At 39.4% G+C, this 25,918-nt stretch overlaps 3 protein-coding genes across 4 annotated transcripts; 1 reads left to right on the forward strand and 2 right to left on the reverse strand.

The window, feature by feature from the left end:
- Positions 1–1,306: 1,306 nt before the first annotated feature.
- On the reverse strand, positions 1,307–15,165 carry lck (LCK proto-oncogene, Src family tyrosine kinase). Its single transcript, NM_001303314.1, is given in 13 exon segments — positions 1,307–2,099; positions 2,192–2,323; positions 2,519–2,672; positions 4,530–4,606; positions 6,747–6,926; positions 8,660–8,812; positions 8,903–9,052; positions 9,608–9,711; positions 9,848–9,946; positions 11,113–11,203; positions 12,507–12,567; positions 13,206–13,319; positions 14,964–15,165. Coding segments are annotated over 12 exon segments (1,506 nt in total). The 5' UTR covers positions 13,314–13,319; positions 14,964–15,165; the 3' UTR covers positions 1,307–1,902.
- A 2,618-nt stretch (positions 15,166–17,783) lies between these two features.
- fam167b (family with sequence similarity 167 member B) lies at positions 17,784–19,813 on the reverse strand. The gene is made up of 2 exons (XM_019266365.2): positions 19,354–19,813; positions 17,784–18,975 (listed from the first exon to the last, which is right to left on the reverse strand). Exons 1-2 carry the CDS (start codon positions 19,651–19,653, stop codon positions 18,712–18,714), a joined length of 564 nt encoding a protein of 187 aa, XP_019121910.1. The 5' UTR covers positions 19,654–19,813; the 3' UTR covers positions 17,784–18,711.
- Positions 19,814–20,526: 713 nt separating this feature from the next.
- LOC104919314 (myotubularin-related protein 9) lies at positions 20,527–25,890 on the forward strand. Of its 2 annotated transcripts, XM_019266369.2 has the most exons (11): positions 20,527–21,064; positions 21,339–21,395; positions 21,766–21,874; positions 21,959–22,084; positions 23,458–23,631; positions 23,703–23,920; positions 24,009–24,170; positions 24,257–24,398; positions 24,744–24,964; positions 25,068–25,219; positions 25,384–25,890. In XM_019266369.2, exons 1-11 carry the CDS (start codon positions 20,880–20,882, stop codon positions 25,503–25,505), a joined length of 1,668 nt encoding a protein of 555 aa, XP_019121914.1. In that variant the 5' UTR covers positions 20,527–20,879; the 3' UTR covers positions 25,506–25,890. The 2 variants fall into 2 exon arrangements, with proteins under 2 accessions (XP_019121914.1, XP_019121915.1); XM_019266370.2 differs by lacking the exon at positions 21,339–21,395.
- The last annotated feature ends 28 nt before the right edge of the window (positions 25,891–25,918 follow it).

Below are 25,918 nucleotides of genomic sequence, written 5' to 3' on the forward strand. Positions count from 1 at the left end.
TCTCTCGGTAAAGCTGCTTCTGAGTCTGTCCAGTATCTCATGGAGTGGATGGGAGTCATAGTCCAAGATAGCCTGCACCTTAGACAGCATCCTCCTTTCCAACGCCACAGTCAGCGAGTCCATCTGCATCCCCACAACATCACTGGCCTTATGAATTCGTTAATCCTGTTGACTTCAGCTACCTTTTATTTACTTATTTTTTAATCCTGTTGACTTCAGCTACCTTTTATTTACTTATTTTAAGGAAATTCTGGCAAAATCTGTGTGATTGTATTGCTGAAAAGGACTCTCTCTGTTATTATTATGGTGACCATGTACATTTACTAAAAGGAAACCATGTTTTGTTGCCTTTATCAAGGAGTTCAAGCAATATATTTATTCATCTTTTAAAAGAAGAAGAAGAAGAAATACTTAATAATCCCCTCAACGGGGAAATTCTATTCTATTTACATGCATTTTAAACTGTGTGGCATCTCTCCACATTTGCATGTCTATGTGTGGTTGTATTTTGGGTAAAATACATGAGTGAAAAAAGAATTTCTCCTCGAGAAATCAATACGCCAATATCTATTCTATATGCAAGATACAGTGTGTACAGTGCTATTATTGTATTTATAATTGTATTTTATAATTTCTGTGATATGATCCAACATGCATATTCATACATGTGAAAGGTGTGTATAATGTATATAACTATACTATATAATATTTTATTTTTCAATTTTGAGTATATCTTAGATTTTTTTTTCTCATTCATGAGTATTTTCTTACTTACTTTGTGTACTGTGAGCTGTTGTAGCAAGTGAATTTCCATAGTGTACATCAATAAAGTCTATCTTATCTTAGCTGTACCACTAAGTAAGAACCTGCATTCAAAATGTAACTTAAATATAAGTACAAAAGTATTCAAATATACTTAAGGTAGTAAAAGTTCTCTTTATGTAGCCCAATGGTTCCTGTAGTATTACAATATTATGATATTTTTGGATTTATAGTCATGCATTGAAGTTTAAGCAGCATTTGAATTATGCAGGTCAAAGAGCAGCTATTTCCACCTCCATTAATATGCTGCTATGGTGATGCATCATATTTAACAAGTTAATATGTTTCTAATATAAAACCTTAGTGTAATTATCAAATAAATATAGCGTGGTAAAAGGTATAATATGTGCTAAAATCTAAAATGTAGTCCAGTATTAGTGTAAGGTAGAATGGAAAAGTAAAATGAAATAAATATTTTGTCGTATTGTGAATTTCTTTTGGTTTATCTGCAAAATATGTTACACAAGATCAAAACTACAGCATCCACAATGTACCGTGATTTAATTTGATAAAAATATTTAAATATACAAATACAAATTTTGAGCATTTTTTGTATGTTATGAAACATATCACACAGTATATTCTAGCTAAAGGTGGTTCATTGTAGGTGATATGGTTTCTGTTTTATAAACAACAAGATCCAACATCCATGTCAAGTTTTTTTTTTTTTTACTGCAAGTAAAAAATAAAAATTCAAACATTTATTAAAGAGGTAAAACACAGCTAAAGCAGTTAGACAGTATTTACATATTAATAATGAGCACCAGCTACTTATTCAGCTACATTATACAGTTCCCAGCTTTATTCAAGCAGCATGGTGATCACTCTCCTTTCTGCTGTTGACTAATCCAGCTGTTATAAGAGTTTCAGCCTCCATGTGTGACTGTATTATATCTAAAAAGGACACTTCAGAATAAGTTTGATACAGGGGAAAAAAGAAATCTCAGTTATTACCCTATCCATATAAAACATAAACTCTTCAGTAAACAAAAAAATAAAATAAAATCCAGCATCCACCTTCACAGGCTTTAGTTTGAGTATATTCATTGTATGTCTGTGTGTCTTTTTGCCCCATCAGGGCTATTCTTGGTACTGCCTCTCTGTGGCAGTGAAGAAATCCTCCAGAACACTCCTCAGGTACTCGAATGTGGGCCTGTCCTCTGGGTTTTCCCTCCAGCACAGGGACATGACGTTATAGAGCCCATCTGAACAGTTGTCTGGCTTCGGCATTCTGTAATTTCGCTCCAGGTTCTGGATAACCTCTGGGTTGGACATACCTGAACAATGGGTGAAATATAGGAGAAGTTTTTGGCAACTATAATATGGTGCTACTATAAAATTATGTTGCAATTGATGAATGAGTATTTACCAGGGTATGGTATGCGTCCATATGTCACTATTTCTGTCAGAAGGATCCCAAATGACCACACATCTGATTTTATGGAGAAGGTGCCATAGTTAATAGCCTCTGGGGCAGTCCATTTGATGGGGAACTTTGCACCTATGAACACAGGAGGGAGCAAAAAAAAAAAAAAAGCATGAACACTTGGTGGAGCTACTGCACAGATTTTCATCATGCTTTAAGTTTTTCCTTGCTAAATACAATTGACAAACAAAAACCTTATAATAAAACAAACAATATACTACGAGGCTTGTTACATGAACTCAAAAGAACATCTGATCTCTCTCTTATTACCCTCTCTTGCTGTGTATTCGTTGTCCTCGATCAGTCTGGCCAGTCCAAAGTCGGCAATCTTACAGATGAGTTCATGAGACACCAGAATGTTGGCTGCTCTCAGGTCTCGATGAATGTAATTTTTCTCCTCAATGAAGGCCATGCCATCAGCCACCTGCAGGGGACAGCACTTCATCAGACAAGACTTTCTATCTATGCGTTCAAGCATGATGCGCATGAGTATTTTTTTTATGTATTGTGTAATATTTGTGTGTGGTTGACAGCTCAATAGAAAGATTCCAAAACCGGGGAGTTTACCACATCCTCAGGTCAGTTCCTTGCACCCTTTTACCTCTGTACTCCACCCAGGTGCACAGCTGTGCCTGCTCTACTTCCTGATACTTAAAGCTGCAGCCCTCCCTTTACCTTACTGACAGACTGGCTGATTATGCCAGTGACTGTGTTTATGATTCAATCCAATACTATTATGAATCATCTAATGTGTGAAGCAACTGGGATAAGATGTCTTAAATTAGGAAATGAAGTCACCCTTAACAAACATCTGTATCTTTGTGTGTTCAAATTTGTAACTCTCTACGTTTTACTGGGTGAGTTGACATTTCAGACAAGAATCTCTCACATAGGTCCCATTTGCCCTTGAGGTCTTGTCATAAACGTGAGATGTACGTGTGTCTGTGTATTTTACAAACTTCTACCGTTGTCATGACTTCCCATTCAAGGAACTGAGTAAAACTCAAGCTCTTCTGATTGCATACATTTCAAGCAAAAGGCATAAAGATCTGGACAGTGTCATCAGTTCATTAATCACTTATGGTCCATCACACGATGGTTAGAGTTACTTGCTTAGCGCTTTTACCGCAAATGCTATCAGTGCGTGACGAGTGCCTTGAAGGCATCTTTCTGTAAAATATGTTCACCACAAAGCTCTGTATAAATGCTACCTCTCTGCGCCAAGCTGTAAGGCGTCGGAGAATCTGCCTACTCCGGATGAGGAATCTTTTCTCTTATTTAACTTCAAAACGTCGTCTTCCTGTGGTTGTGTTTTCCATTCCCACACCCACAATGCATGTAAGTCAAAGTTTCTTTACTGATATGTAATGTTTCAAGAAGAAGATGTGGCCATGATTAGAGTTAGACATTTTGGAATATATTCTTATTCCCTTTGTTGCCAAGAGAGAGCTTAGCATGAAGACTAGACACCGGGGGAAACAGCTAGCCTGGCTCTATCCAAGGGTAAGTTTCTTCCAGCACTTCCAAAGCTCACTAATTAAAATATAGCATCTGATTTTTTTTTTATTGTTTGTTTTAATATTGCTGGGGTCAGAGTTGGTTGCCTGGCAACCCCGCAGCAACGATAAGAAACCAGGAAGTCTTGTTGTTTTTACGCTTACAGGTATGGCTTCAACAAACCAGATCTAACATGTTGATTAGTGAGCTGTAGATGTCCTGGTAGGTGGATTTTGTTACTGGACAGAGTCCCCGTTTTCAGTTTTTGTGCTAAGCTATGCTAATTGCTTCCTGTCTGTGGCTTCATATCTAATAACAAACATGAGGCATATCAATCTTACCTAGCGCTTGACAAGAAAGAAACAAAGCTTATCTGAACAAATTAGTCATTCCTCGGGTTTTAAATCGCATATTCACAACTTTCCAATGGTTGTCACGTTGGCAGAGCTGTACAAGAGCAGTGGGTTGATGAAAGACAGCAAGACAAATTCACAGAAATTAAACGGAAAATCAGTATCATGTGTTCAGTTTCAGGTTTTGTCACCGTGAAACCGATTTTAATAGCTAGCTGAGTGTGCACCTTGGTGAGTAAGATAAAAGGTTAGTGAGACATGCATGCCTGAATACACACACTGTTGCTGTTACGACATAAGTGTTGAATGAAAACCTCATTACAGCAGTGGGCAGTTCCTGTCTATGAGGATCACGGTGAGAGAATAGGAAGTGAAAGAATCAAAGGGCATCTGCTAAATGGAGTGTTTAAACAGCGATAGAAACGTCTTACCTGAGACGCCATGTCTATCAGAGTGTTCATGGGCAAACTGCTTCCCTCTGTTGTTTTTAGGTAATCCACAAGGCTACCTGTAAAAATGACATTCAAGTTATATTTCCTCAGAAAATCACGTTTTTATTGGCTTGTTTGCTACTGCTAACTGAGGCGAACTGTATGCATGCATTTCACAAATACATTAACCGCAACAACCTGACAACCTATATTTGAAAATAAACTAGGGTAACACCACCACAGTACTTGTTTTTGTACTATATTTGAATGAACTATGAACAGGAGATTAAACAACAATTAAATGTATGTTTGTCCAGAAGACTAATGACTTTTTCCTTGGGCAACAAAAACATCATGACTCCCCACAGACATAAGTCGGCAGAGTTGTACCAGAATAGCAGTTCAAAACAGTGAACATAACATTGTGAGGAAGTACACAGAGCATCAGTCAAGTTGATGCATCATTTCTGACAGCTGACTTTGTGTTGAGTTTGATTAGCGCAGAACAATACCTCTGCATGTCAGCCAACCAAGTCAAACCAAAGGAAGTACTTTAAGAGGAATGACTGGGCCAGGAAAAAGAAGGCCTTTGCTCCTCTGCTTAAGTCCGGAAGACAGCTTTTGAAGTCTAAAAGCCAAAAGAGCACTCTTTGTCAAGGTCACAAAGGGAAGCTGAGATGACACGCCTGTTATTTTCCATCTTTGTTGTCTTCAATAATAAAAAAAAGGACAAATTGAAAAGACGGGAACTCCGAACCATCCTTTCTCTTGACAACAGAGACAACAATTGTGTCCTGTCCACACATGGATCCCAGACAAAGAGGCAGCCTCATGTAGAGCCACTGCTGGTGGTTTACAGGCCACACATACAAGACTATACAAAGGCACTCCATTCAGTTCAGCTGTAAGGCAGCTGCTGTGTTTGTGACAACATCTCTCTATGCATTTTGTTATTGTTCCTCCCAGTGAAACAGAATTACAAAGACTTTTGAGGTTAAAGGGAAGCAGATACTGGATCATTTCCATATAACTGCTGCATGTAATTACGTATTTCTTGAAACGGAGTTTGTATTATGGCTATGTTAGCATGACCCCATTTTATAATGTTTTTGATTAACAGTGATTTCACATGTATTGACGGGAAAGAGGAAGATCCAGTGGCAAGATGCCTCACAAATTGCCATTGTTGGAGTTTACTACCACAACCATAGTGTTCCATTATTTGTTTCTGTGTGTGCATGTGAGTGTCTGTGGATGCATGTGCCTAACACAGACTCTGGAAAGTTGCCAGGTTTTATCAGGGCTGAACAATAACCTGGTGAATCACCCTCTCCTATTTTAACATCACCTCGTCTTAGACTGTCCAAGAGAGACTTCCCCTCTGTGAGTAAACACCAGTAACCTGACTGGAGGGGCCCAGAAAAAATGAAAGTCGAAGTTTGCTTTGAAACATTTTAGCACAGAGCAGTGAATACGGGATGGTCATGAGGAGAAGCTGAAAATAGCCTATCTGAAGGTGCGCCACTTCAGCGGAGCGGCATGCTTTGAGGGGCGCAGCTCATGACTTAGATCCCTTATTTAGGTTGTGCTCACACAGCCACATTCATTCACAGTCACGGGTAATGATTGTGCCCTGCGTCTTATATCATATCATTCATCAAACACAAACAAATAGGAAAGCAGCTGTGGTTAGGTGATCAAAAAGCGAATTCAGCAAAGTCACCGGAGTGGAGCGCACGTCTGAAAACACTATGACTCATGAAGAGGGTGAAACACATGGTGCAGCCCAGTCTTTTGTTCCTGCATGTGTTCTGCCACCCAGAGTCTGATAACAGATCAACATGTTTGATCCTGACTGTATAAAACACTTTGTCTTCGCTCCAGGCACAGAGCTTACTCTGACGACACCATCTTTGGTGTTGAGGGTAATGGAGCAAGAGATTGAGGAAATGATCGTTTCAGACAAGCTAAAACATATTTGAAGTGACTAACTGGACTGAATAGAGCTGGTATGATTACAGAAGGATTTCTTTCTAATTGATATCTAGCTTTAAACGAGCATTCATTTCTTGGAAACACAATAGGACAAAGTCCAAGGTATTTTTCAAAGAGTTCTTTTTCTTTTGATGCATTCAGTGATATCTGGAATTTCATCTTCATGTTCCCATTTGCATTGTTAGTAAAATGAACCAGGCTTTGACATATATTTCTACCCACCATTTTCCATGTACTCTGTAACAATATAGATTGGCTCCTGTGTAACAACAGCGAAGAGGCGGACGAGACGTGGATGCTGCAAGTTCTTCATCATGTTGGCCTCTGCCAGGAAGGCTTCCACTGACATTGTGCCCATCTTCAGGTTCTTAATTGCCACTCGCCTGTCGTTATTGTAGACACCTGAAAATATACACATAGACATCACTGATTTTCTGAAAGGCATTGATTAAAACCAAGTCTAAAGCCACGCTACTAGCTTCAACTTAGGTATAATGGTGCTTTGAGCTAAATTCAGGATGCTAACATGCTGATCTTAAGCACAAAAGTACAGCCTAGTATGATTAAGTATGAGACTAACTGGAATTTTGACCTGCTGTCCTAACGGTAATTGAAAGAAGGAGGGGAAATAAGTCAGGAGTTGTTGAGACATTTCACTCAAAACCACAAATGTCAACTTCATGACGATGCTAGAAAAAAAAGTTGGGGGATCACCAAAGTCAGTAGGATTCATTGCCTTTGAAACATGAATACATATACTACAGTTTGTGCCAATTTATGAAGTACATACTGAGATATTTCACTGGACATTTAAACTTATGACCTTCTGGTGGTGCTAAATGATAAAACAGAGGATGCCCACGGTCAATGGGATTCATCCACTGGGGACCATGAATATCTGTCCAAATTTTAATGGCAATCCACCCAATAGTCGTTGAGCCATTTCGCATAAAATCAATGATGGTACTAGTCACTAGGCTTAAAATCTCAAGACAATCCATCTACTAATTGTTGAGTTATTTCAATCTGGACTAAAGTAGTGGACTGGCCATGTTGCTAATGTGACTAAAACATGTTTTGTATACATGAATTTGGCTGCTACACTATAACTAATGTAAAAGTAAACCAGAAGAGCTTTCATCCCAGTAATAAATACACTGTCTGTATCATGGGTTGTGATCAAATACGTGCTAAACTAACAGCAGTTATTTCAACATGACTCTCATGCAAACAGGATTCCGTTCCAGCACACTGGCACACTCACACTCCCATATATCATGTCATCCAGCGTTATCTCCAATCATATAACACCCTGAAAATCCCACACCATGCACGAACCTTGCTGGGAACATATTCAAAGCCATTGTTTTTATCTGCAATGGAAATCTTCTCGCCATAAAGGACGGTTATCACATATTCTCAAATTAAACATTTCACAGCAGACACTCCCATTACTCAACTATGTGCTTGAACCAGTGTTTGGAGGAAACAAATACAGTGCTCAGACTACATGCAAGAAGATGCCGTAAATAAAAAGTGGCTGTGAAATGAGGACACGTTCCAGCGTTGGCAATGTTTAGCTCTAATACAGTGGTTTGTTTAGGATGTTGAGTTGTGCTGGCAAACACGGATGGAAAATACCCATCCAATAGAATAATAAGGGGGTTGTGGTACAGATTATTTCAACTGATACTCCCGTGATCAAAACATTGTGCCTTCTTGTTTAACTTAATACTCTACAATGACAACAGACATTCATGCAAGTATTATAAAGAGGCTCCAGTCTGTGTGCTCGTTTGAAAGGTAGATTCATGTAGTTTGAGTGATGTTGCATAACAAAGATAATACCTCACGTCATTCTCCAGTTAACCAGCTCATACAAGCCTACAATTAGGGCTGTGTTGAGGAAACTGTTCTGCATACACTGCAGAAAAACCCTGGCTAAAGTCTTTCTAGTAGACACACAGTGAAACCCAAAACTCGACTGAGAAACTGGGCTTTGTGATGTATCTTTGTAAAATGTTCAAACTCATATATAGAAAATTGAGAACAACTAATTTAAGCTATAAATATTCTTTTGCTAACCCCATGACCATTGCTTCCTCTTCTTTTTTGTCTTTTATTTTTGTACTCACCCATCCAAACTTCTCCAAACTGTCCTGCTCCAAGCTTGCGCTCCAGCTTCAGGGATTCACGGGGAATCTCCCACTCATCCTGCCACCAGGGCTTCTGTGGTGCCCTTGACTGACATGGCTTCATCAGCTTTGTGCACAAACCATCTGCATCACCTGGATGACAAAGAGATAAAGGAGGTTTTAAAAGGAAGACCCCACAGTTATCAGTTATGTTGATTAATCCTCTTAAGTTGCTGTACGTACGTGAGTGATGTTGGACAAGCTCCTTCAGCGAGTTAAAGGATATCTTGGCTGTGATGTAAAAGCCGCCATTGTCCATGTTGCGAATTCTGTAGTGCTTGACTCCTTCCCCACTGTTTTGGTCCAAATCCCTGACTGATAAGGAGTATGAACCTAGAACAAAGAGCAAGTATAAGTGTTTAAGTGTGAAATGATGCAGCTTTCACCTAAAATCCCAAATCAAATCAAATGTGTAGCATTGCAACATCAATTAATCAATGCTTGATCCATTTTAGTAGCAGGGGAGCAAACTCTATCAGCTTTAACACTAACTTTATTATACAATTGACCAGCTTTTGGTCTGCTCTGCTGCTTTACAGCACAGAAAATATTCATTTATAGCACACATTTAATTAGGTCAACATTCCATTGTGCAGAAATAGGCATGATGGAAATGTGGATGTACAAGTCTCAACATTTTCAGCAGCAAAGCAAAACTGAAATTAGATGAAGCGAGCTGGGAAACAGGAAAGGGGTTTGTGGGAAATGGGTCATATTTTAGAAATGCTGCCAGTAACAACAAGAGTGGGTGAGAGAAGATACCAATCATGGAATCAGCTGGTCTGTGAATATATTGATGTTTCAAAGCAAATATAACAGACCAGCCATACAACAGTATACAGTATACTGTAGACTTTAAATGAGTTAATACGATGATTGTCACTTCACCTGGGTTTGTCTCACTCTCTCGAATCAGGAAGGAACCCAACGTATTCCCAGGAGCGAGGAGGAGCCTCATGGCTTCATTTCTAGAAATGTTCTTAAAGAACCACCTGCAGCACAAACACACAATATGCTTCAAACTTTGAGCTAACCACTTCCTTTCCCTCAGGGACACAGCACACATTATGTAAGCTGGCGTTAAGTGAGTGTTGAGAGCAGAATCTTTATGTTTCCTGTATGACGTACGGTTCAGTCTCCACTGTGGTCATTGCAACAAAGTTGTATGGGATGTAGCCCTGCTGGCCTGTGGTGAGAGACTCTGCCAAGTACCATTCTGGATCGTCCCTGGATGGATGACAAGACACTACAATGAGTTTACATATATGTGATGCCTCACAGCAGTCTAGACTTTCTGGCATGAATAGGTACACCTTCACAAAGCAGTTTCAATTAGCCCCCACCGGCAAAAAGGATCTTTGCAACGTGAATGATCACAGCATGAAATGAACTGTATCACCTTCAGAAGGTGGGGGAATGTCTTGTCTTATATATCAGCAGAAGAGACAGGAGAGACTTCAGAAAAATGAAACATGCTCTCTTTCTGCGATATATAAAATTCACAACAATGTGTATTGCTTGTTAAAAGTTTTCTAAGTCAATAAGAGGAATACGTTCCCCTAAAATCAAAAATATTTTCACACCTATGTCTGTCAGGGCCGTAGCCAGGATTTTAGAAACATGAGTCCAAATTCATCTTGCGAAAATCCCCCACCTGTAGCAATCTAGCGAGTATTTAAATCATGATCTATTTATTCACTGAACCACTTAAATATATTGTAATGAAAGAAATGTTGTCTTCTACATGCCGAGGACCAAATAATATGTAGTTTAAAAGCATTTAATTAAGTTTTTTGCCCCAAAAACAGATACATTTAGTCTAAAAAATATTAAAATTAACAAAAACAAAACATGTTATATGTGTGCATGTAGAATGTAAACCCCCCCAAATTTCCAGCTGTGTTACCAAGGACAAGATCATGTTTTTGAATGGTAACCACTGCCCTGATTGTGTAAATTTAATGTACCACCAGATAAAACCAAATTAAATTTATAGCCATTTATTTCTTACTCAAGAAATAAAATAAAAAGCCCATTATATCCTTAATATTCTTAATATCCTAAAGTATTTTATAGCTGAACAAGTGCACTTAAGGTCTGTCAGCAACGTGCATGTTTATTTCCTGTATTTATATATGAGAAAAATGTAGGTTTCCTCTTTTCAAACCCATCATGTGGCTTTTTGACTTTTTTTTTTGTGTGTGCCTTTATTGACGAATAGTTGACGATCGAGAGAGACAGGAAACATGTTGCAAAAGAGTATGGGGGACTTAAATGCAACAGGTCTCCAGTGAGGTGGGGAAACGTGAATACCAATGCTTCACTTTTGGTTCTGGTTGCACAGATGGTTTTGCTGCACACAAAGTGTTGAGTGGATTGTATTCGGAGCTTACTTGTTGATGATCTTGAGTTTGTCTCCCTTCTCGAAGCCCAAATCACCATCATGGTTCGGTTCATAGCTGTATATGGCCACCACAAGGTTGTCTGCAAGAGGAATATTGTAAGTTCTATATAAAACATTGATTAAATACATTGGGGATAGTTTTAATCACGACTAAATGTGAGTGTTGAAATAGAATCAATGTTTATGTTATGTGCCGCTTGTTTATAGTGGGCTTCCTTGCCGCGTCCCCCGAGCAGCGTGAATTCATGATTGCTCATGATTGCTCATTATTGCGTGACTGACGGTGAGGTGTACAGAATCTTAGCTAGTCTAACCATAATTTGTTTCCAAGGAGAATACAACCCCAAGGACTTACAAAGAATTCCAGTTTACAGTGATAGGCTTTTTCACTTCAAGACAGAAATATAATACAGCAAATACACAAAGGTGATATGTCACACAGAGATATGTGAAGCCCCAGTGGCAGAAAAGGTGGGTTTCTGATGAGTTTCAATGTACGCTGTGAGACTTTAAAATGCAATAAGATGCAATAACTTAGGTCAGTCCAACAAACCGAGCCGTTTCTGTGCTTCAAACCCATTACGCGAGTTACTACCACGTATATCTTTAAGTTGCAATTCAAAACAAGGGGCTAAAGTTCTGACGTTTGTTTCTTGTAGTGAAACGTGGGAAAGCCAGCTTTTGGAGTTGACATTTGTCATTTACAGTCTCCTGACCTCCCGCCTGAATCCATACAATGATACAACTCAATTCAAACAATTCAATATAAAAAATAATTTTAAATATTAAAATAGTTAATTACTTTCTGTATTCACTGACTGACCAACGCCCTGCAATAGACACTTTATAAAGCTCAACCAGAGGAACATGAGACAATGAGGTATCGGATATTGCCAAAACATTTTAGACACATTAAGCATGATGGAAATATTCCAAGAAAATGAGTGAAAAACAAGGGAAAAGTTGTGTGGACAAAATATTAAATGCACAATCTGGAGCAAGTGATTAGAAAGTGAGGAGGTGAAAGACGTGGATGTAAAGTCTAAACTTCAGTTTAATTGGAAATAATGTAACATTATTTTAAAAAAACATGTATTATTCACACTTTAACACTCTTCCTGAAACTTGTAAATTTATCACACACTTCCTTAATGTTACATGTTTGTACATTAAACTAATACTACCTTTTACATAATTTTACTACAGCTTCTTATGTATATATACATCATCTGCTGCATGTCTGTCTAATCCCAGAAGAGGAATATCCTCTGTTGCCCTTTTCTACCTCATTAAAAAGGTGTTGTATGTTGTATTTGTGTTGATGTTACATATAACGTATAGAAGAGAGACACACAAACTACATAGAGAAAAATATCTTGTCACCTGGTAATGGAGATGTAGGAGGTGAATGCTGTGATGGGTATGGAATCAGCTGGTCTGTGTACTAGTGAGAGAAACATCAAGATTAGACTTTCTTTTTAAATTTTTTCACAGAACAATAGAATCTGTAAAATAAGGCACTATCATGTGTCACATTCACAGCAACAAGTTTCTGGTTTCTTGTGCAAATCTCGTCGATAAATCATCAGCAGTTTGGGTTTTTTCTCCCAGACAAAATGTCTCGGTGTATTATGGCACAGCCAGGTGTTTTTCTCTTTTATTTCTAATCTAATGGTTCATCAAACTCATGGAGAGGAAACAAACAACATCGAGAGAATAATTACACTCCTATTTAATCACACACACAAAAGACAACTTCCTTCGCAGTTATGTAAGTTATAAAAACTTTTCTGGACTCAAGCATACAATAACACATTGCACTTATATAATATAATTTTCGGGGTAATGTGTGCATTTACACAACACGAATGAGTGAGAGACCATGCAATATTAACACCTTCTGACTTGTACTGTACTGCAGTATGTGTTATGTCCTCCAAGTGGCCATTCACATTCAACCACACAATATAACCAAAACCCATTCATGTCACCTCACTTACACACATTCATACACTACAATGCACTGACACATATAAACACAGATACAAGCCTGCACATACAAAATTGTCAATAGACACTTACTGGATTGCATGACTGGGGAGAGATGGGACAGTTGCAGTGTTCACAGATTTCGTCCAAATTCTCAATCCATTCACTGTCTGAATAGTCCGAACTGCAGTTACATCCCATTTTTTCCTGCGATTTAGAGATTCAGAGTTGTTTTTTCAAAAGGTACTGGCATCAGTGTGTTTATGAAATATGATTAGTCATTTTTTAAATTGCAAATATTCTCTAATGGGAGTGTTTTCTTTTTGGCCGACATCTTAGTTGACTAGACAACTTTCTCAAATTATTAAGTACTTTACAAACAAACAAACAACAACAACAACAATATATATATATATAATTCAAATTTCCAAAGATTTCTTTTGTGGTTGTGTTTCAGATTTGCAGGTGGAAAAGATTAACAACGAAAGAACAACGAAATGTTTTCGTTTCTGAAAACTGATTTCATCGGATGTGACTCAGGGCCTCGCCTCAAAATGGAGGCTCTGTGATGAATCAAGCTGGAAACTAACACATGTAAACGCTTTCATTTCAGACACCATGATGCACCATGATGAAAAAAATTGCACATTGTTGGTACTACCGTCAGTGTTGCGAATCACAGGCCTTTACGTGTTCTCATTCTAATTTGAACTTGAATAGCAGGCTCTACAATGATCTACAAACGTCTCCTGATCTTGTATAATCCAGTGTCTGCATTGTGTTTTGTGCTGGTGCCCTGTACAAACTGGCTTTCTCAAGCTCACTTTGCTCCCATTGGACCAGTCATGGAACAAGGTCAGTGGGCTAATCTCAGCAGCCCAAATGCTCAGAACCGTGAGAAAAGTCTGAAGAGGCCTGACCCGGCAGTAACATCACACCACTGTACTGAGACCCCAAGGAGTGAATCACTGGAGGATCATCAGGAGCTTTTTTTTGAATAATCAACACTCCTACGCCTACTAGCCAGCACTCAGGGAGTCATACAAACAAAGTCATCTTTTTCCGTTAAGGGGCTACCCTCTTATTTTTTTTATGATCTGCAGCTGAAGGGCTTTCCAAACAAATGGTAGTGGTTGTTATTGTTTGCAATAACGGGTATAGAGAGGGTAAGTGAGGTCTGTAAGAAATTTGTCTGAATGCGAGTGAAGCTTGTGGACTAGTTAAATATTTTCAAAAGAAAATGAGATCTACATGTTACACAATGTTAACAATTTACAATTTTTATGAAGATTTTCTTATTTTCCCAATTTCACAGTAATAATTTGATGTTTCACATTCAGATTTTGTACATTACATGCAGTCATCATCATCATCTGCATTAGTTCTCACATATGGATATTTTTGCGTGACATCTACAAACACAAAAATGTTTTCTTTTTTTTAAATTTTATTTTAATAACAAGCTTCAAACTAACAAGATGCAGTATGTGGTTTATTACAATAAGAAAACATCCTGTTGTTCTTATGTGATCCGCTTCTTTGTAACACCTATTTTTTTTATTAACAGTTACGATCATATAACAAGCATCTGAATATAATCTTGTTATTATAAAATCATACACTAAAACTATAAAAATATGTATTTTTAGCTAATTGGCTATTAATTTTAGTCGTGAGACTATTAGTCTTATCTATAAGTTCAATGTAGGACATAAAAAAGTCAAAAGAACATACCCTTTACAAACTCTCAAAAAAAAAACAACAACCTCAGATTCATTGGTATGCAGCTTAGTCACAGTCTTTTCTTTATCTATACATGCTGTGTAACACTGATAGAAGTTTGAAACTTACCTCTTGAATTATGAAATGTCTCTTCAAGCGTCCAATAATATCAGAATTCAAGTACCGCCATAGAGATATTCTTTGTTAAATAGCTGTTTTTCTCCAAGAGTAATTTATCAGTGTTTGAGTTTCAGGAACCTGGGTGTGAAGTTGTCATCATCCGCTTCTCTTGTTATAACTAACTCACTGCTATAAGTGCTGATGTGTGTCTGTACACACACGAATGCAAACACGCAATTTAGAGTGGAGGAGAGAAACCCAGAGAGTTTCCTGTCGTTGAAAGGTTGAGGGTTGCTCTGCAGGCTTCTAACAGGTGCTTTACCATGCAGCTGCGTTTGAGCAAGGGGGGGAGACGTTATAGACTCCATGGTAAAGGGGTCAGGACAGCACCTCTCCCAAAGTGGAAGCCAAGACGTGAATGTTCCAATACAGTTAGAAAAGGAGGGTACGGTAGCCTGCAAGACAGTGGCGGAGTTATATTTGTATATTCTTTGTGCTTCTTTTGTGTATAACATCTGTGAGGCTGTGACCTTTCAGGTGAGGCACACTGTGAGTGGAAGGTTGAGGTGCTGGTCCAGAGGTATTCAACCTACACTGTAAAAGAGTCTTTGGTAAGGTAAAGGATTTCAGTTAGCTTTAGATTGATTTCACCAGTTATACTGACAACACAAGAAAACGTTTTGGCGATTGGAGCCTGTAGTGTTTCCTGTGGTTTCAGGTGTCAAATTTAGTATTGGGACAAAAAGGCTATTTGTCTGAATCACACATGTGGTTTGTGTCTGTTCATTTCGTGGCCAGCGAAACATTTAAAAATAAACTTTGAGCAAGCATGAAAAGACAACATTAGACACTCACTTCCAGGTGCAGAAACAAACAAATAAACCAATTACAAATCATTATTTTAACCAAAACCCCCTGTTGAGTTTGGGGGGGGGGCATGGTCATGTTCAGCCCTGAGCGAAGACATGAATTAACAAGTCTCTCAGATTCCTAACACAAACTAAACCCGTGCTGTCGTATTTTCTACCACTCAGACATCTATGCTGTGGGCCGCACCACTTCTCTTGTGGTGAACGGCTGCTGCTACAGAGCGTGCACTGGCAGGAAGTCAGTCCAAACATTACAGGAAGTGCACAGACATATGTGCTTAGAAGACTGCCACAGCATAGATTAAGTGTCACTTGCAATGAAACCACCTGAGCTCACTCTTTTTCCGTTAAAGTACATGACTGAGAGAGTGCAGGGTGGGTTAAGCAGTCTCACTTTTTTTTTTGACATTTTGATGCGATGTATGTTAACAGAGCCTTTCACTGAGCTGATTTCAATAAGACAACTACAAAATAGCTCACTTTTTGGCAGGTCACATGAGCCTTTAAGGGTATTCCTAGTTTCCCCCTTGACCACAGCTGTCACTACTTCCAAATGTGGTTGGAAATCACATTCTGTTACGCAATCGAACAGAGATGATATCAATATGCAGAAAGTTTTCCGACCCTCCTCCCGTACGCCTCGCGATGCAGGTGCTGGCCTCTTTCATGCAATGACACCACTTTTGTTGTCATCCTGATTCTTGCCATTTGAAATAGCACACATTCCAACGTTTGTTTAGTTTTAAACCAAAATATGCACTTTATGTACCCTGTCATATCAGCTTCTGCTCATATGATAACATGTGGTATGATATGGGGGAAAGGTCAAGTGAAACTATCTGCAGGGCAGAGCTGAGTGGCATGAGAAACACAAGTCTACAGTGTTTTATTATAAAAGCATTCACTCAAGAATAAGGCCTTGGGGTATGATACCTCAGCCTCTATGCATTTTCCATATGATCCTCATTTCTACTATTTAGGTCATCTGTGTCCTGAAGTATGCCACATTATGTTCATTTCAGCAGTCCTAGTTGTGCTCTCATTTCACATAGTGGCCGCACTCTGCCAAGGCATATTCGGTTTCTTGTTTGACGAATTATGTCCAACAATATCTGTGGTTCTGCACATCCCTCTAGGGCTCTATTCATATGTTTGGATATCACACCAGGTCATGACTGTCTCGCGGAAGGAAAGAAGAGACTATTGTGTAGGATGGATGGATTTGATGGAGCATGTGATGACATTCAATTGAGATAAGATTGAAAGTAAATGGGGCATAAACAGATGTAAAGTACCAGCCCAAAGTACGAATTTTATAAAGCTAATAAAATATAATTTACAAGCAACATAGATATGGTAAAGTATCTTTAATTTTGTGTTGTATGTGCAACAGTTTACATTTTCAGTCATTTATACTCATTTGTCATGCAGATACATTCACATTACAGTATCATGATTTAATAATCTGCATAGAAACACAATTATAGTCGTTAATTTTTTAATTGAACTGTTACAAACAATGTCAAATATCACTAAACAAAAATACTGTATCCTTCCTACTTGCGTTACTAATAATATTAAGCTACTGTACATAATAAACCATTTAATTTGTCCACAGACAGAGCAACAGGCAATATACTTGGTCACTGTCCAGCCATATATAGTGTCCAATCTGAGCTCTGCAGCATCTGGACATGGTAATGGAAAACAAAACACATTAGACGTAGCCTCCTGGGTCCTGTCACTGCAGCCGTGAGGCTATGGAGATATTTTTGGTTTGTGAAGAAGAGGTGCAAAAATGCTGTAGTGTGACCTCCCACTTCCTTTGAGGATATAGTAAGGGGACAGTAAACCCCCCAATGAAGGCTTCAGCAGCTGGAATGTGTTGCTGTTTTAAAGGAATTTATTTACATTTCCTTTAAATGACAAGTTCAGACATGGACCAGACATGCCACCTTCATCCTGTTTTTTTTTATTTTTATTTTTTATTTCAGTCAAGTTTACAAAAACAAACAATAAAAATAGCTCTCAATGTTTTTGGTTTATGGCATCTTAAAATGAAGTAATGTCTACTTGGTTGGTCCGCTTGGCATGGCAGTTTAAGATAGCGGACTCTGTGCAAGAGGAACTGCAGTGTCTGTAGATATAAAAGGCTCAATCTAAAGTAGCAAAAACAATTCAGGTGATTAGAACCCCCTAAATCTTACACACGTAAGTCATTTAATCATTTGCACAAAAAGAGACTAGAAACTCCAAACTACAAGAAAATATTTTTGTTATTGTATTTCTATTTCCTATCCTGTTAAATGTCTCACAACCTCTCAGATTTACCTTTGGCGTAAAGTAATCTGACCTATCTGCAAAGCTCCCTAAGAAATGAAAGCTTCTAATTATTCCTATGACAATTGCTCAGCAAATCAGCACTGCTCTTCCTGTGACTGTTTGCACTTCTTTGGCACAACTTTGTTTTTTACAAAACCAAATAATTAGGAGTAAGACATTGAACATGATGCCCATTCCATATCAACCTTTACCTTTACTTTACCTGCGTTTACAGTCTAGCTCTTAGTCTTCATTTATCTACTCTCATGAGCATTGTACTCTGCAAAGAACAACAGTAGAGCTGCCCAGGCTCCGTCCACCAGGAAGGTGTGTTGGTATGAAGGGTATGTGGCCCTACAGGTCTCCATGCTGATGGCTTCCTCCTCCATGACCAGCCAAGGTGAACATCAAAGGAATCATTTTCATTTTCCACCCAGGGCACCAATAACTGTCAGTGACTCCTCATTCACACCTCCAGAAGAGGAAATAACCCTACTAACTAACGCCAACACAAACACAGAGGAGGTGACGTCAACATCCTCAGTAACATGAATAAGGTGGAGGTTTTAACACAGTGAGAAACGTCTGGAGTTGATGTTCATCTTGGTGAGGCCCAGGTGTTTGAGAGGGGTGGACAGAGCGAAGGCAGCTTTCATAGGGATGTCACACAGCAGGTCTGATTCCTCACCGCACTCCTCCAGCTCATACGTTGCATCGTCCAGCATCTCCTTATGGCGGTCACACACCTGCTCCACTTTGAGCCGGTGAATCTCTGCACGCAGGCGGATCAGCTGACGGGCCAGGCGGTTGTCCTGAACCTGCATCTCCCTCTGAAGGATGGTGAGGGGTTAGAGTTAAGAGAGGTTGAGGAGAAAGTGAGACACCAGAGTGACATGTGTCAGTTTGTATTTGGATAGTTTTTATCTTCTTATCAAGGTGTATAACTCCCTGGCACATGTGATATACAACTGTTTGTTTAGACTGTGTGGGATGTGTCAGCCAAACTATCATTTAAGTCATGGAGAACAGTTCACTAAGAGGTGGGAAGTGAAGCAGGAAGATAAGACTAGATGGACAACTTTGGGAATCATTTGTGATTTTAATGGTAAAAGTTGTCAACATTATCAGCACTACAATTACTTTCTTTTTCAGTATAATAGATCTCTGGATTTAAATAAATGTAAATAAAATGTTCAGGAGTCACTCACCAGCTCTTTTCTCAGAAACTCCAAAGCATCATCAATAGTGTCAAAGCCACAGATGTTGCGCACAACCACTTCTGAGTTCTCATTTCTCTGAGTCGCAGGCATGGAAACGACTTGTTCTCCAGAGTCGGGACTGTTTGCTGAATAACTTTCCGTCCACGGTCGGCTCTGTACCCGCTCCTGCCACTCCAGATAGGATGGTCTGCGGGTTTGTAACTTCAACTTCTCTGTAAGAGCTTTCACGTTGTCCAGATCCTCCGTGTCTCCCTCGGAGGACTCGTCTCCAAACTCTTTACAATCCATCGGCGCAGTGATGAACGCGGTCCTTGGGAATAGGCTCTATGGCTTGGAGGCTTCGGGATTAAAGCGCAACAGGTCCTCACCTCCTTTATATGGAGAAAAGAAGCAGTGACCGCCCCTCCTGCAGAGGACACAGAGGCTGGATCATTCATAGCTACTTTTTTTTTTTTTTCATGTAAGGAAACCAGATATCCAACAAAAGCCCAAGGATTTCACATTATGATTGGAAATTCAAAATAAAGTCATAAATGTGTGTTCAGAATTTCAAAGTAAAATTATTTTTAAGATTTTAGTATCAGGTGTGATTACAAGAACCCTAACCAAGTCCACTTGGCCCAGATTTAACCCTTCTTGAAGAAAGATGGCCTGGACGACTGAGAACCTTCACAGATTTATTGTAGGTCATGCTTGCTAGATGCATGACATAAATATACAGCCTATGTATGTATATATATATATTTGTTTTTGTGTTTTTTTATACATCTTTTATACTGTTTTAGAAAGCTCTACCTCAACGTGCTACATCAAAATGCTGCTTGTACTCAGTAATACCAATACAACAACATAAAATAGCCTATAAATATTAATATAATACGTGGAAAGGGGGCATTCTGTATATCAGTAATGTGTAGAGTATTTATGTACAGTATTGCTGCCTCTACTTAAGTAGAAAAACTTTCCTTTTTTAACTGCACTCAAGTCCAAAGAAATGCTGTCAGGTGTGATCAGGCGATTGCCACCAGCTCTCTACCTTTGACTATGCCGCCATCTAGTGGCCATTTATTATAACACCAAGCACATCGCCGCTGCTTCCTTTTTCTGCCCCCTATGATGCAAAAAACATTTTAGCAGTAAAATGTGACACATGTCTCTGTTACTGTTTCTCAGGAAACGTGCACTTCCGCCTTCTGTTCCCTCAAGCAAAGCGTTTCCTTTTTTTGACAGAGCAGTCTCGTGCTCTGCCACCTGTATACGTACACGTGCGTGTGGCACAAGACGCTGATGATGTTCAGAAAAAAATGCATCTATTTATAGTACTCCTTATCGCCAAACAAACAGTGCACATCTGCAACTATACCCAGCCCAGCGACTAGTGAAAAGAGGAGGCAGATTTGCTTTCATTTTCTCACAAGGAGAAAGTCGAGGAAGTGATTTGAAGTGGTCAGCAGAAGTTGAGGAGAAAGCAGCTTTCTTTTTTTTCTTTGAGGGGGTTTTGTGAAGGGGAGCTGATGGAGTTTTCTGATCACATCAAGACCGCTAACGTGGATGATGTTGTCCTCCGGCAGCCGCTGCACCCTCCGAGCAGAGGCACCGTGTGTATCACCGGCCACCACCTGCTTTTCTCGGACAGAGAGGAGGGCAGCTCTCGGCAGGTTTTACTGCTCCTCAGAAACATCGATGCCATTGAGAAGAGGTGAGGGAGGAGCACTGTGACAATATTCATCAAGTAGTTGTGTTGAAGTGAAAATATGTTTTCCAAAACTTACACTTTAGTTAAATTTTTTTTGTGCTTAAAATACTAATTACAGCATGTAATGAAGGGTTTATGGATTAATTTAACACCTATTTATTAAAAAGATTATAATAAAATCACACTAATCAACATGACTAACAGTGTTGATCACCAGTGAATGCTCTAATGTCTAATTAATGTCTAATTCCATTATTCCTCAAATCTTTTTAACCAGTGTGGAAAACCTTTTGGCCTATTCGGCCCTCTTCTCTAATGCAGACCGCAGTAAAAGGTTGGACATCATTCGTGTTGCCATGTGTCTGCTGTGGGCAGTGCTGAAATAGGAAATTTGCTAACAAGATTACAGCAACTCTTCTTATAATTCTCCAAACAAACACACACACACACTCAGTGTGCTGCTTTTGCTTGCCACTAACAGCTTTGTCTTAGCTTTGTGAAAGCCTAAGCATTGCTGAAAACTACTTGATATTTTCCTCACACAGACACCCACACACTCAGCCCAGCTGTGTTCGCCCTCCTTTTTGTGCCATAAGTCAAACTTTCTGCACTGCTGCAGTCAAAACAGGTTTGAGGGGGGAAGTGGGCACGGAGGTGTTGTTTCTGTTGTTCGGTGTAAGAATCATGGTGGTGCGTTTGTGTAGGATATCTGGATCTTCAGGGACGATTACCATTAAGTGTAAAGATCTGCGTGTGCTCCACCTTGACATCCCAGGCATGGAGCAGTGTCTCAACATTGCACACTCTATTGAGGTATAATAAGTGGCAAATACAACATCTCTCTCATATGTACTTTACACTTGATCACATTCTTAAACAATCTTTCTCTTTCTCTAGACCCTGTCCTGTCTGGACAGTGTGTCGGAGATGTATCCTTTCTTTTACAGACCTCCTGATCTCAGCCTGCATAACCAGTGGGGTCTCTCGTCCCCTGAAAAGCACTACAGTCAAATCAAGGAGCTTGTAAGCAACATATGAAACTTGTTTCTGCTGTACGGGAATATAATCCCACATGCACAAAACATATATACAAACACACAGTCTCACAACCAACAGTGATCCAATATCCACATGACAGGAAAACGTCATGGAAAGTGAATGTAGGGGGCAAGAGTCAGGATATCCCTGTTGCTGAGCTTTCATGAGTTTTCTCCTAACTCCAGAATGTGCTGCACACAGCTTGAATTCATGCTTAACAGACAGACACCTTCCTCTGAGAATAGTATGTTGCTATGGTGATGGGTGGGCCAGGCTGGCAGCATTGTTGCATATCTTTTATAGGAACAATGTTGCCAGAACATGTAGGATATCTGTAGTTTTCATCAGGCCAGCCTGATGTCCATAACCCAGAAGAAGAATGTTCTGGAGCCTGCATGTCAAGGCACGTCAACTATAACAGTTCATTGTTCTTAATGTGGTTTTACAACATGGAGTTTATATATATATTTTTTTATAATAGGTAAATATTCACTTTCTTTCCAATAGTTCAATGAAAAGATCTAAAACCACTTTCATGTCTGTCTGTTATGTATGAAGCCAGGAGACTCCTTAAAACAATCTTTCCCAAGATAAAAAAATAGACCTACTTTTAAAGCTGATTAATTTACACATTATACCTAATGTAACATGTTTACAAGTGAGCTTTAGCTTTCGCATTTAGTATTCATGTTAAGCTGAGCTAAATCTCGATCCGTACAGATACAAAAGTGGGTTCGTCCTTCTCATCTACCTCACAGCAAAACAACAAGGTGTATTTCCTAAAATCTCAAACTATTCCTTTAAAGCTCAAAATAGATTTTTAAAGGAACATCTAAGTAGCTTCCAGTGCTATACTTTTGTCATTTGGGTGTAAAAACGTCCAAGTTTGCTGTTAGTTTTGGCCTCTTCTACACTCAAACCCAGCGATGCCCTTTCAATGAACACGTGAAGCGATCAGCCTGAACATGAAGCCTTTTGACACTGGAATTGTTATTACTGAAGTCTGAACAATCTGCTGTGTTTTAATGTACAGTAATTTTATATTCTTTCATAAAAATGTATTAGAAAAAAACTTCTTCTTTATTAGTTTTCAATGAGACAAACAATATTGTACCTAAGCGACAAAGCGAAAAGCAAAAGTAAAACACAAAATGTATTTGCACCCTAGGTTTTAAAGAGCGTATAATTCAGCAGTGAGCAAGTGTTATGAGCAGGTGCTTTATCCTTTAACATGTACAATGTACTTTGTACAGTTTACTGACAAAAGTTTTATAACTTCTAGTGATGTATAGAAATATACAGTGACAACTCTGTGATTTTGTATAGCCTTCATCCTCCTCTCTCTCCTCTGTTTACAGCATGATAAGTGGAGACTGAGCACTGTGAACTCAGACTACTCACTGTGTCCCTCTTACCCTCCTGCTGTCATCGTCCCAAAGAGCACAGACGATGATCTGCTAAAGAAGGTGGCCAAATTCAGACAGGGAGGACGCTTCCCTGTCCTCTGCTACTACCACAGGAAGAATGGCATGGTGAGCTGCTTTTACTGCCCTACAGTCATAAATACCAACAAACAAATCTAATCAATCTAAAACCTCTGCAGGTAATCTTGCGCAGCAGTCAGCCTCTTACAGGAGCCAATAGGAAGCGCTGTAGAGAAGATGAGCACCTACTCCAGGCTATGATCGATGGCTCAGATAAAGGTTACATTATTGACACGCGCTCCAGTCAGCAGGCACAGCAGGCCCGGATGACAGGTGGAGGGTTTGAGTCCAAATCGTCTTATAGCCACTGGAAGAGACTGCACAGACAGATGGAAAGGTGTGTATGCAAAGTGTTGAAGTTCACCAGTGTATGACCCTGATATGTCCCATCAAACTAACTGTCCCCATCATATGTCTGTGTACAGGGGTAAAGCACTGCAGGAGAGTCTAATTAAACTGGTGGAGGCCTGCTGTGACGAGTCGCATAACATGGACCGCTGGCTCAGTAAACTTGAAAATTCGAAGTGGCTGTCTCACGTCCAAACTGCTCTGTCAACGGCTGGCCTGCTGGCAGAATGTGTGGAAAGGTAGGTTATTTATGGTTAAATGCATGTATGCCTTTCTTATATATGAAGAGGAGCAGGACTGTAGTATATGTATTTGTTCTGTCCAGGGACGGTCATTCAGTTCTGGTTCACGGCTCTGAAGGGACAGACTCCACTTTGCTCATCAGCACTCTAGCTCAGCTCATCATGGACCCATGCTGTCGCACACTTGAGGGCTTCCTGGCTCTGCTGGAGAGGGAGTGGGTACAGGTGAGTGTGTGTGAAAGGTAATTCTGCAGGTTATATATTTACTTTTTTTATTTTTTTCATTTCTCAAAATGCCATTACAAGTTACAGTCAAATTTATGTCAAATGTCTTTTCAGGCACTGCTTTAAAATATTTTCCTGTTTGTCGACATGTCACATGAAATAATATTTTAAGTTTTACTGACCAATCAAATAACCAACCATCAACTAGATAGATAGATAGATAGATAGATAGATAGATAGATAGATAGATAGACCCAGTGGCCCAGATTGTAAATAAGACTTGAAATGACATACATAATTATGTATGTTTTATATGAGAGGAGATATTAAAGATCTTCTCCCCAGGCAGGACACCCATTCCAGCAGCGTTGTGCCCGCTCGGCCTACTCCCATGCCCGTCTCCAGCAGGAGTCCCCAGTATTCCTGCTGATGCTGGACTGCGTGTGGCAGGTGTGGCGTCAGTTCCCGTTGGCTCTGGGTTTCTCTGAGGCGCTGCTTCTGAGGCTGGCGAATGAGGTTTACGTGTCCAACTACGGCACCTTCCTGTGTAACAGCCATCAGGAGAGGTCAGTCTCTCAGCCTTACTAGACATTGGGATTTACTGACTGACACAAAACCCGACAGTTTCATTCTTTTAATCTTACCTTGCGCCACACTGTTCTCTTTCAGGTGTGCTCTTGGAGTGACAGAGAACACCCACTGTTTGTTTCAGGCTCTGTTGAGGCCCATGGAGAGAGATTACTACTCTAACCCCCTGTATGAACCCACTGAGCTAGCAATCTGGCCCTCAGTCCACCCTCAGTCCCTGCAGCTTTGGAGAGGTAAGTTTTGATTGGTACCTGTTCTTTCAGCACTGGACCCTCAGCCTGTATCACAGTGCTTTTGTTATTTAGTTTGTAAGCTTATAGTGTTACTAACTTTACTTAAGTGACTCTTTACTCTCTCATTACTTGGTGACTCACTGACTCAAACTTGTGTTTGATAGGATTTTTTCTGAGGTGGACTGAGCACACTCGTCTGCTTGAAGAGGCTCAGGAGGAAATAAGGAACATGGTCATTGAGTGGGGGAAGCTGGCACTCAGCGATGCCCTTTCAATGAACACGTGAAGCCATCAGCCTGAACATGAAGCCTTTTGACATTGGAATTGTTATTACTGAAGTCTGAACAATCTGCTGTGTTTTAATGTACAGTAATTTTATATTCTTTCATAAAAATGTATTAGAAAAAAACTTCTTCTTTATTAGTTTTCAATGAGACATAAACAATATTGTACATATTAATATAGAAACACATAGAAGATAGATATAACAATAAAACAAAACAATTAAAGTAAAGAAACAAACATAAATAAAAAGTAGAAATAACAAAAAATAAAATATTTTTCTACAGCTATTCACCAATGTCAAACTCCATCCATTCAATCAACATAGAGAATGTCAGTTATAGAGAGATATAGTTTGCTCCAATAAAGTGTGTGAGTTGTAAGAATTAAAAATTTATGTCTGTGGAATGTCATGTT

This window comes from Larimichthys crocea, chromosome XXIV (assembly GCF_000972845.2).
Source record: "Larimichthys crocea isolate SSNF chromosome XXIV, L_crocea_2.0, whole genome shotgun sequence".
NCBI lineage: Eukaryota > Metazoa > Chordata > Actinopteri > Sciaenidae > Larimichthys > Larimichthys crocea.

Coding starts and splice junctions, on each gene's coding strand:
- fam167b (XM_019266365.2), bottom strand. CDS start 19,653: ATGGATTGTAAAGAGTTTGGAGACGAGTCCTCCGAGGGAGACACGGAG. Junction 18,976..19,353: donor AGTTTCTGAGAAAAGAGCTG/GTGAGTGACTCC, acceptor ACCATCCTTCAG/AGGGAGATGCAGGTTCAGGA.
- LOC104919314 (XM_019266369.2), top strand. CDS start 20,880: ATGGAGTTTTCTGATCACATCAAGACCGCTAACGTGGATGATGTTGTC. Junction 22,085..23,457: donor ACAGTCAAATCAAGGAGCTT/GTAAGCAACATA, acceptor CTCTGTTTACAG/CATGATAAGTGGAGACTGAG. Junction 24,171..24,256: donor CTGGCAGAATGTGTGGAAAG/GTAGGTTATTTA, acceptor TGTTCTGTCCAG/GGACGGTCATTCAGTTCTGG.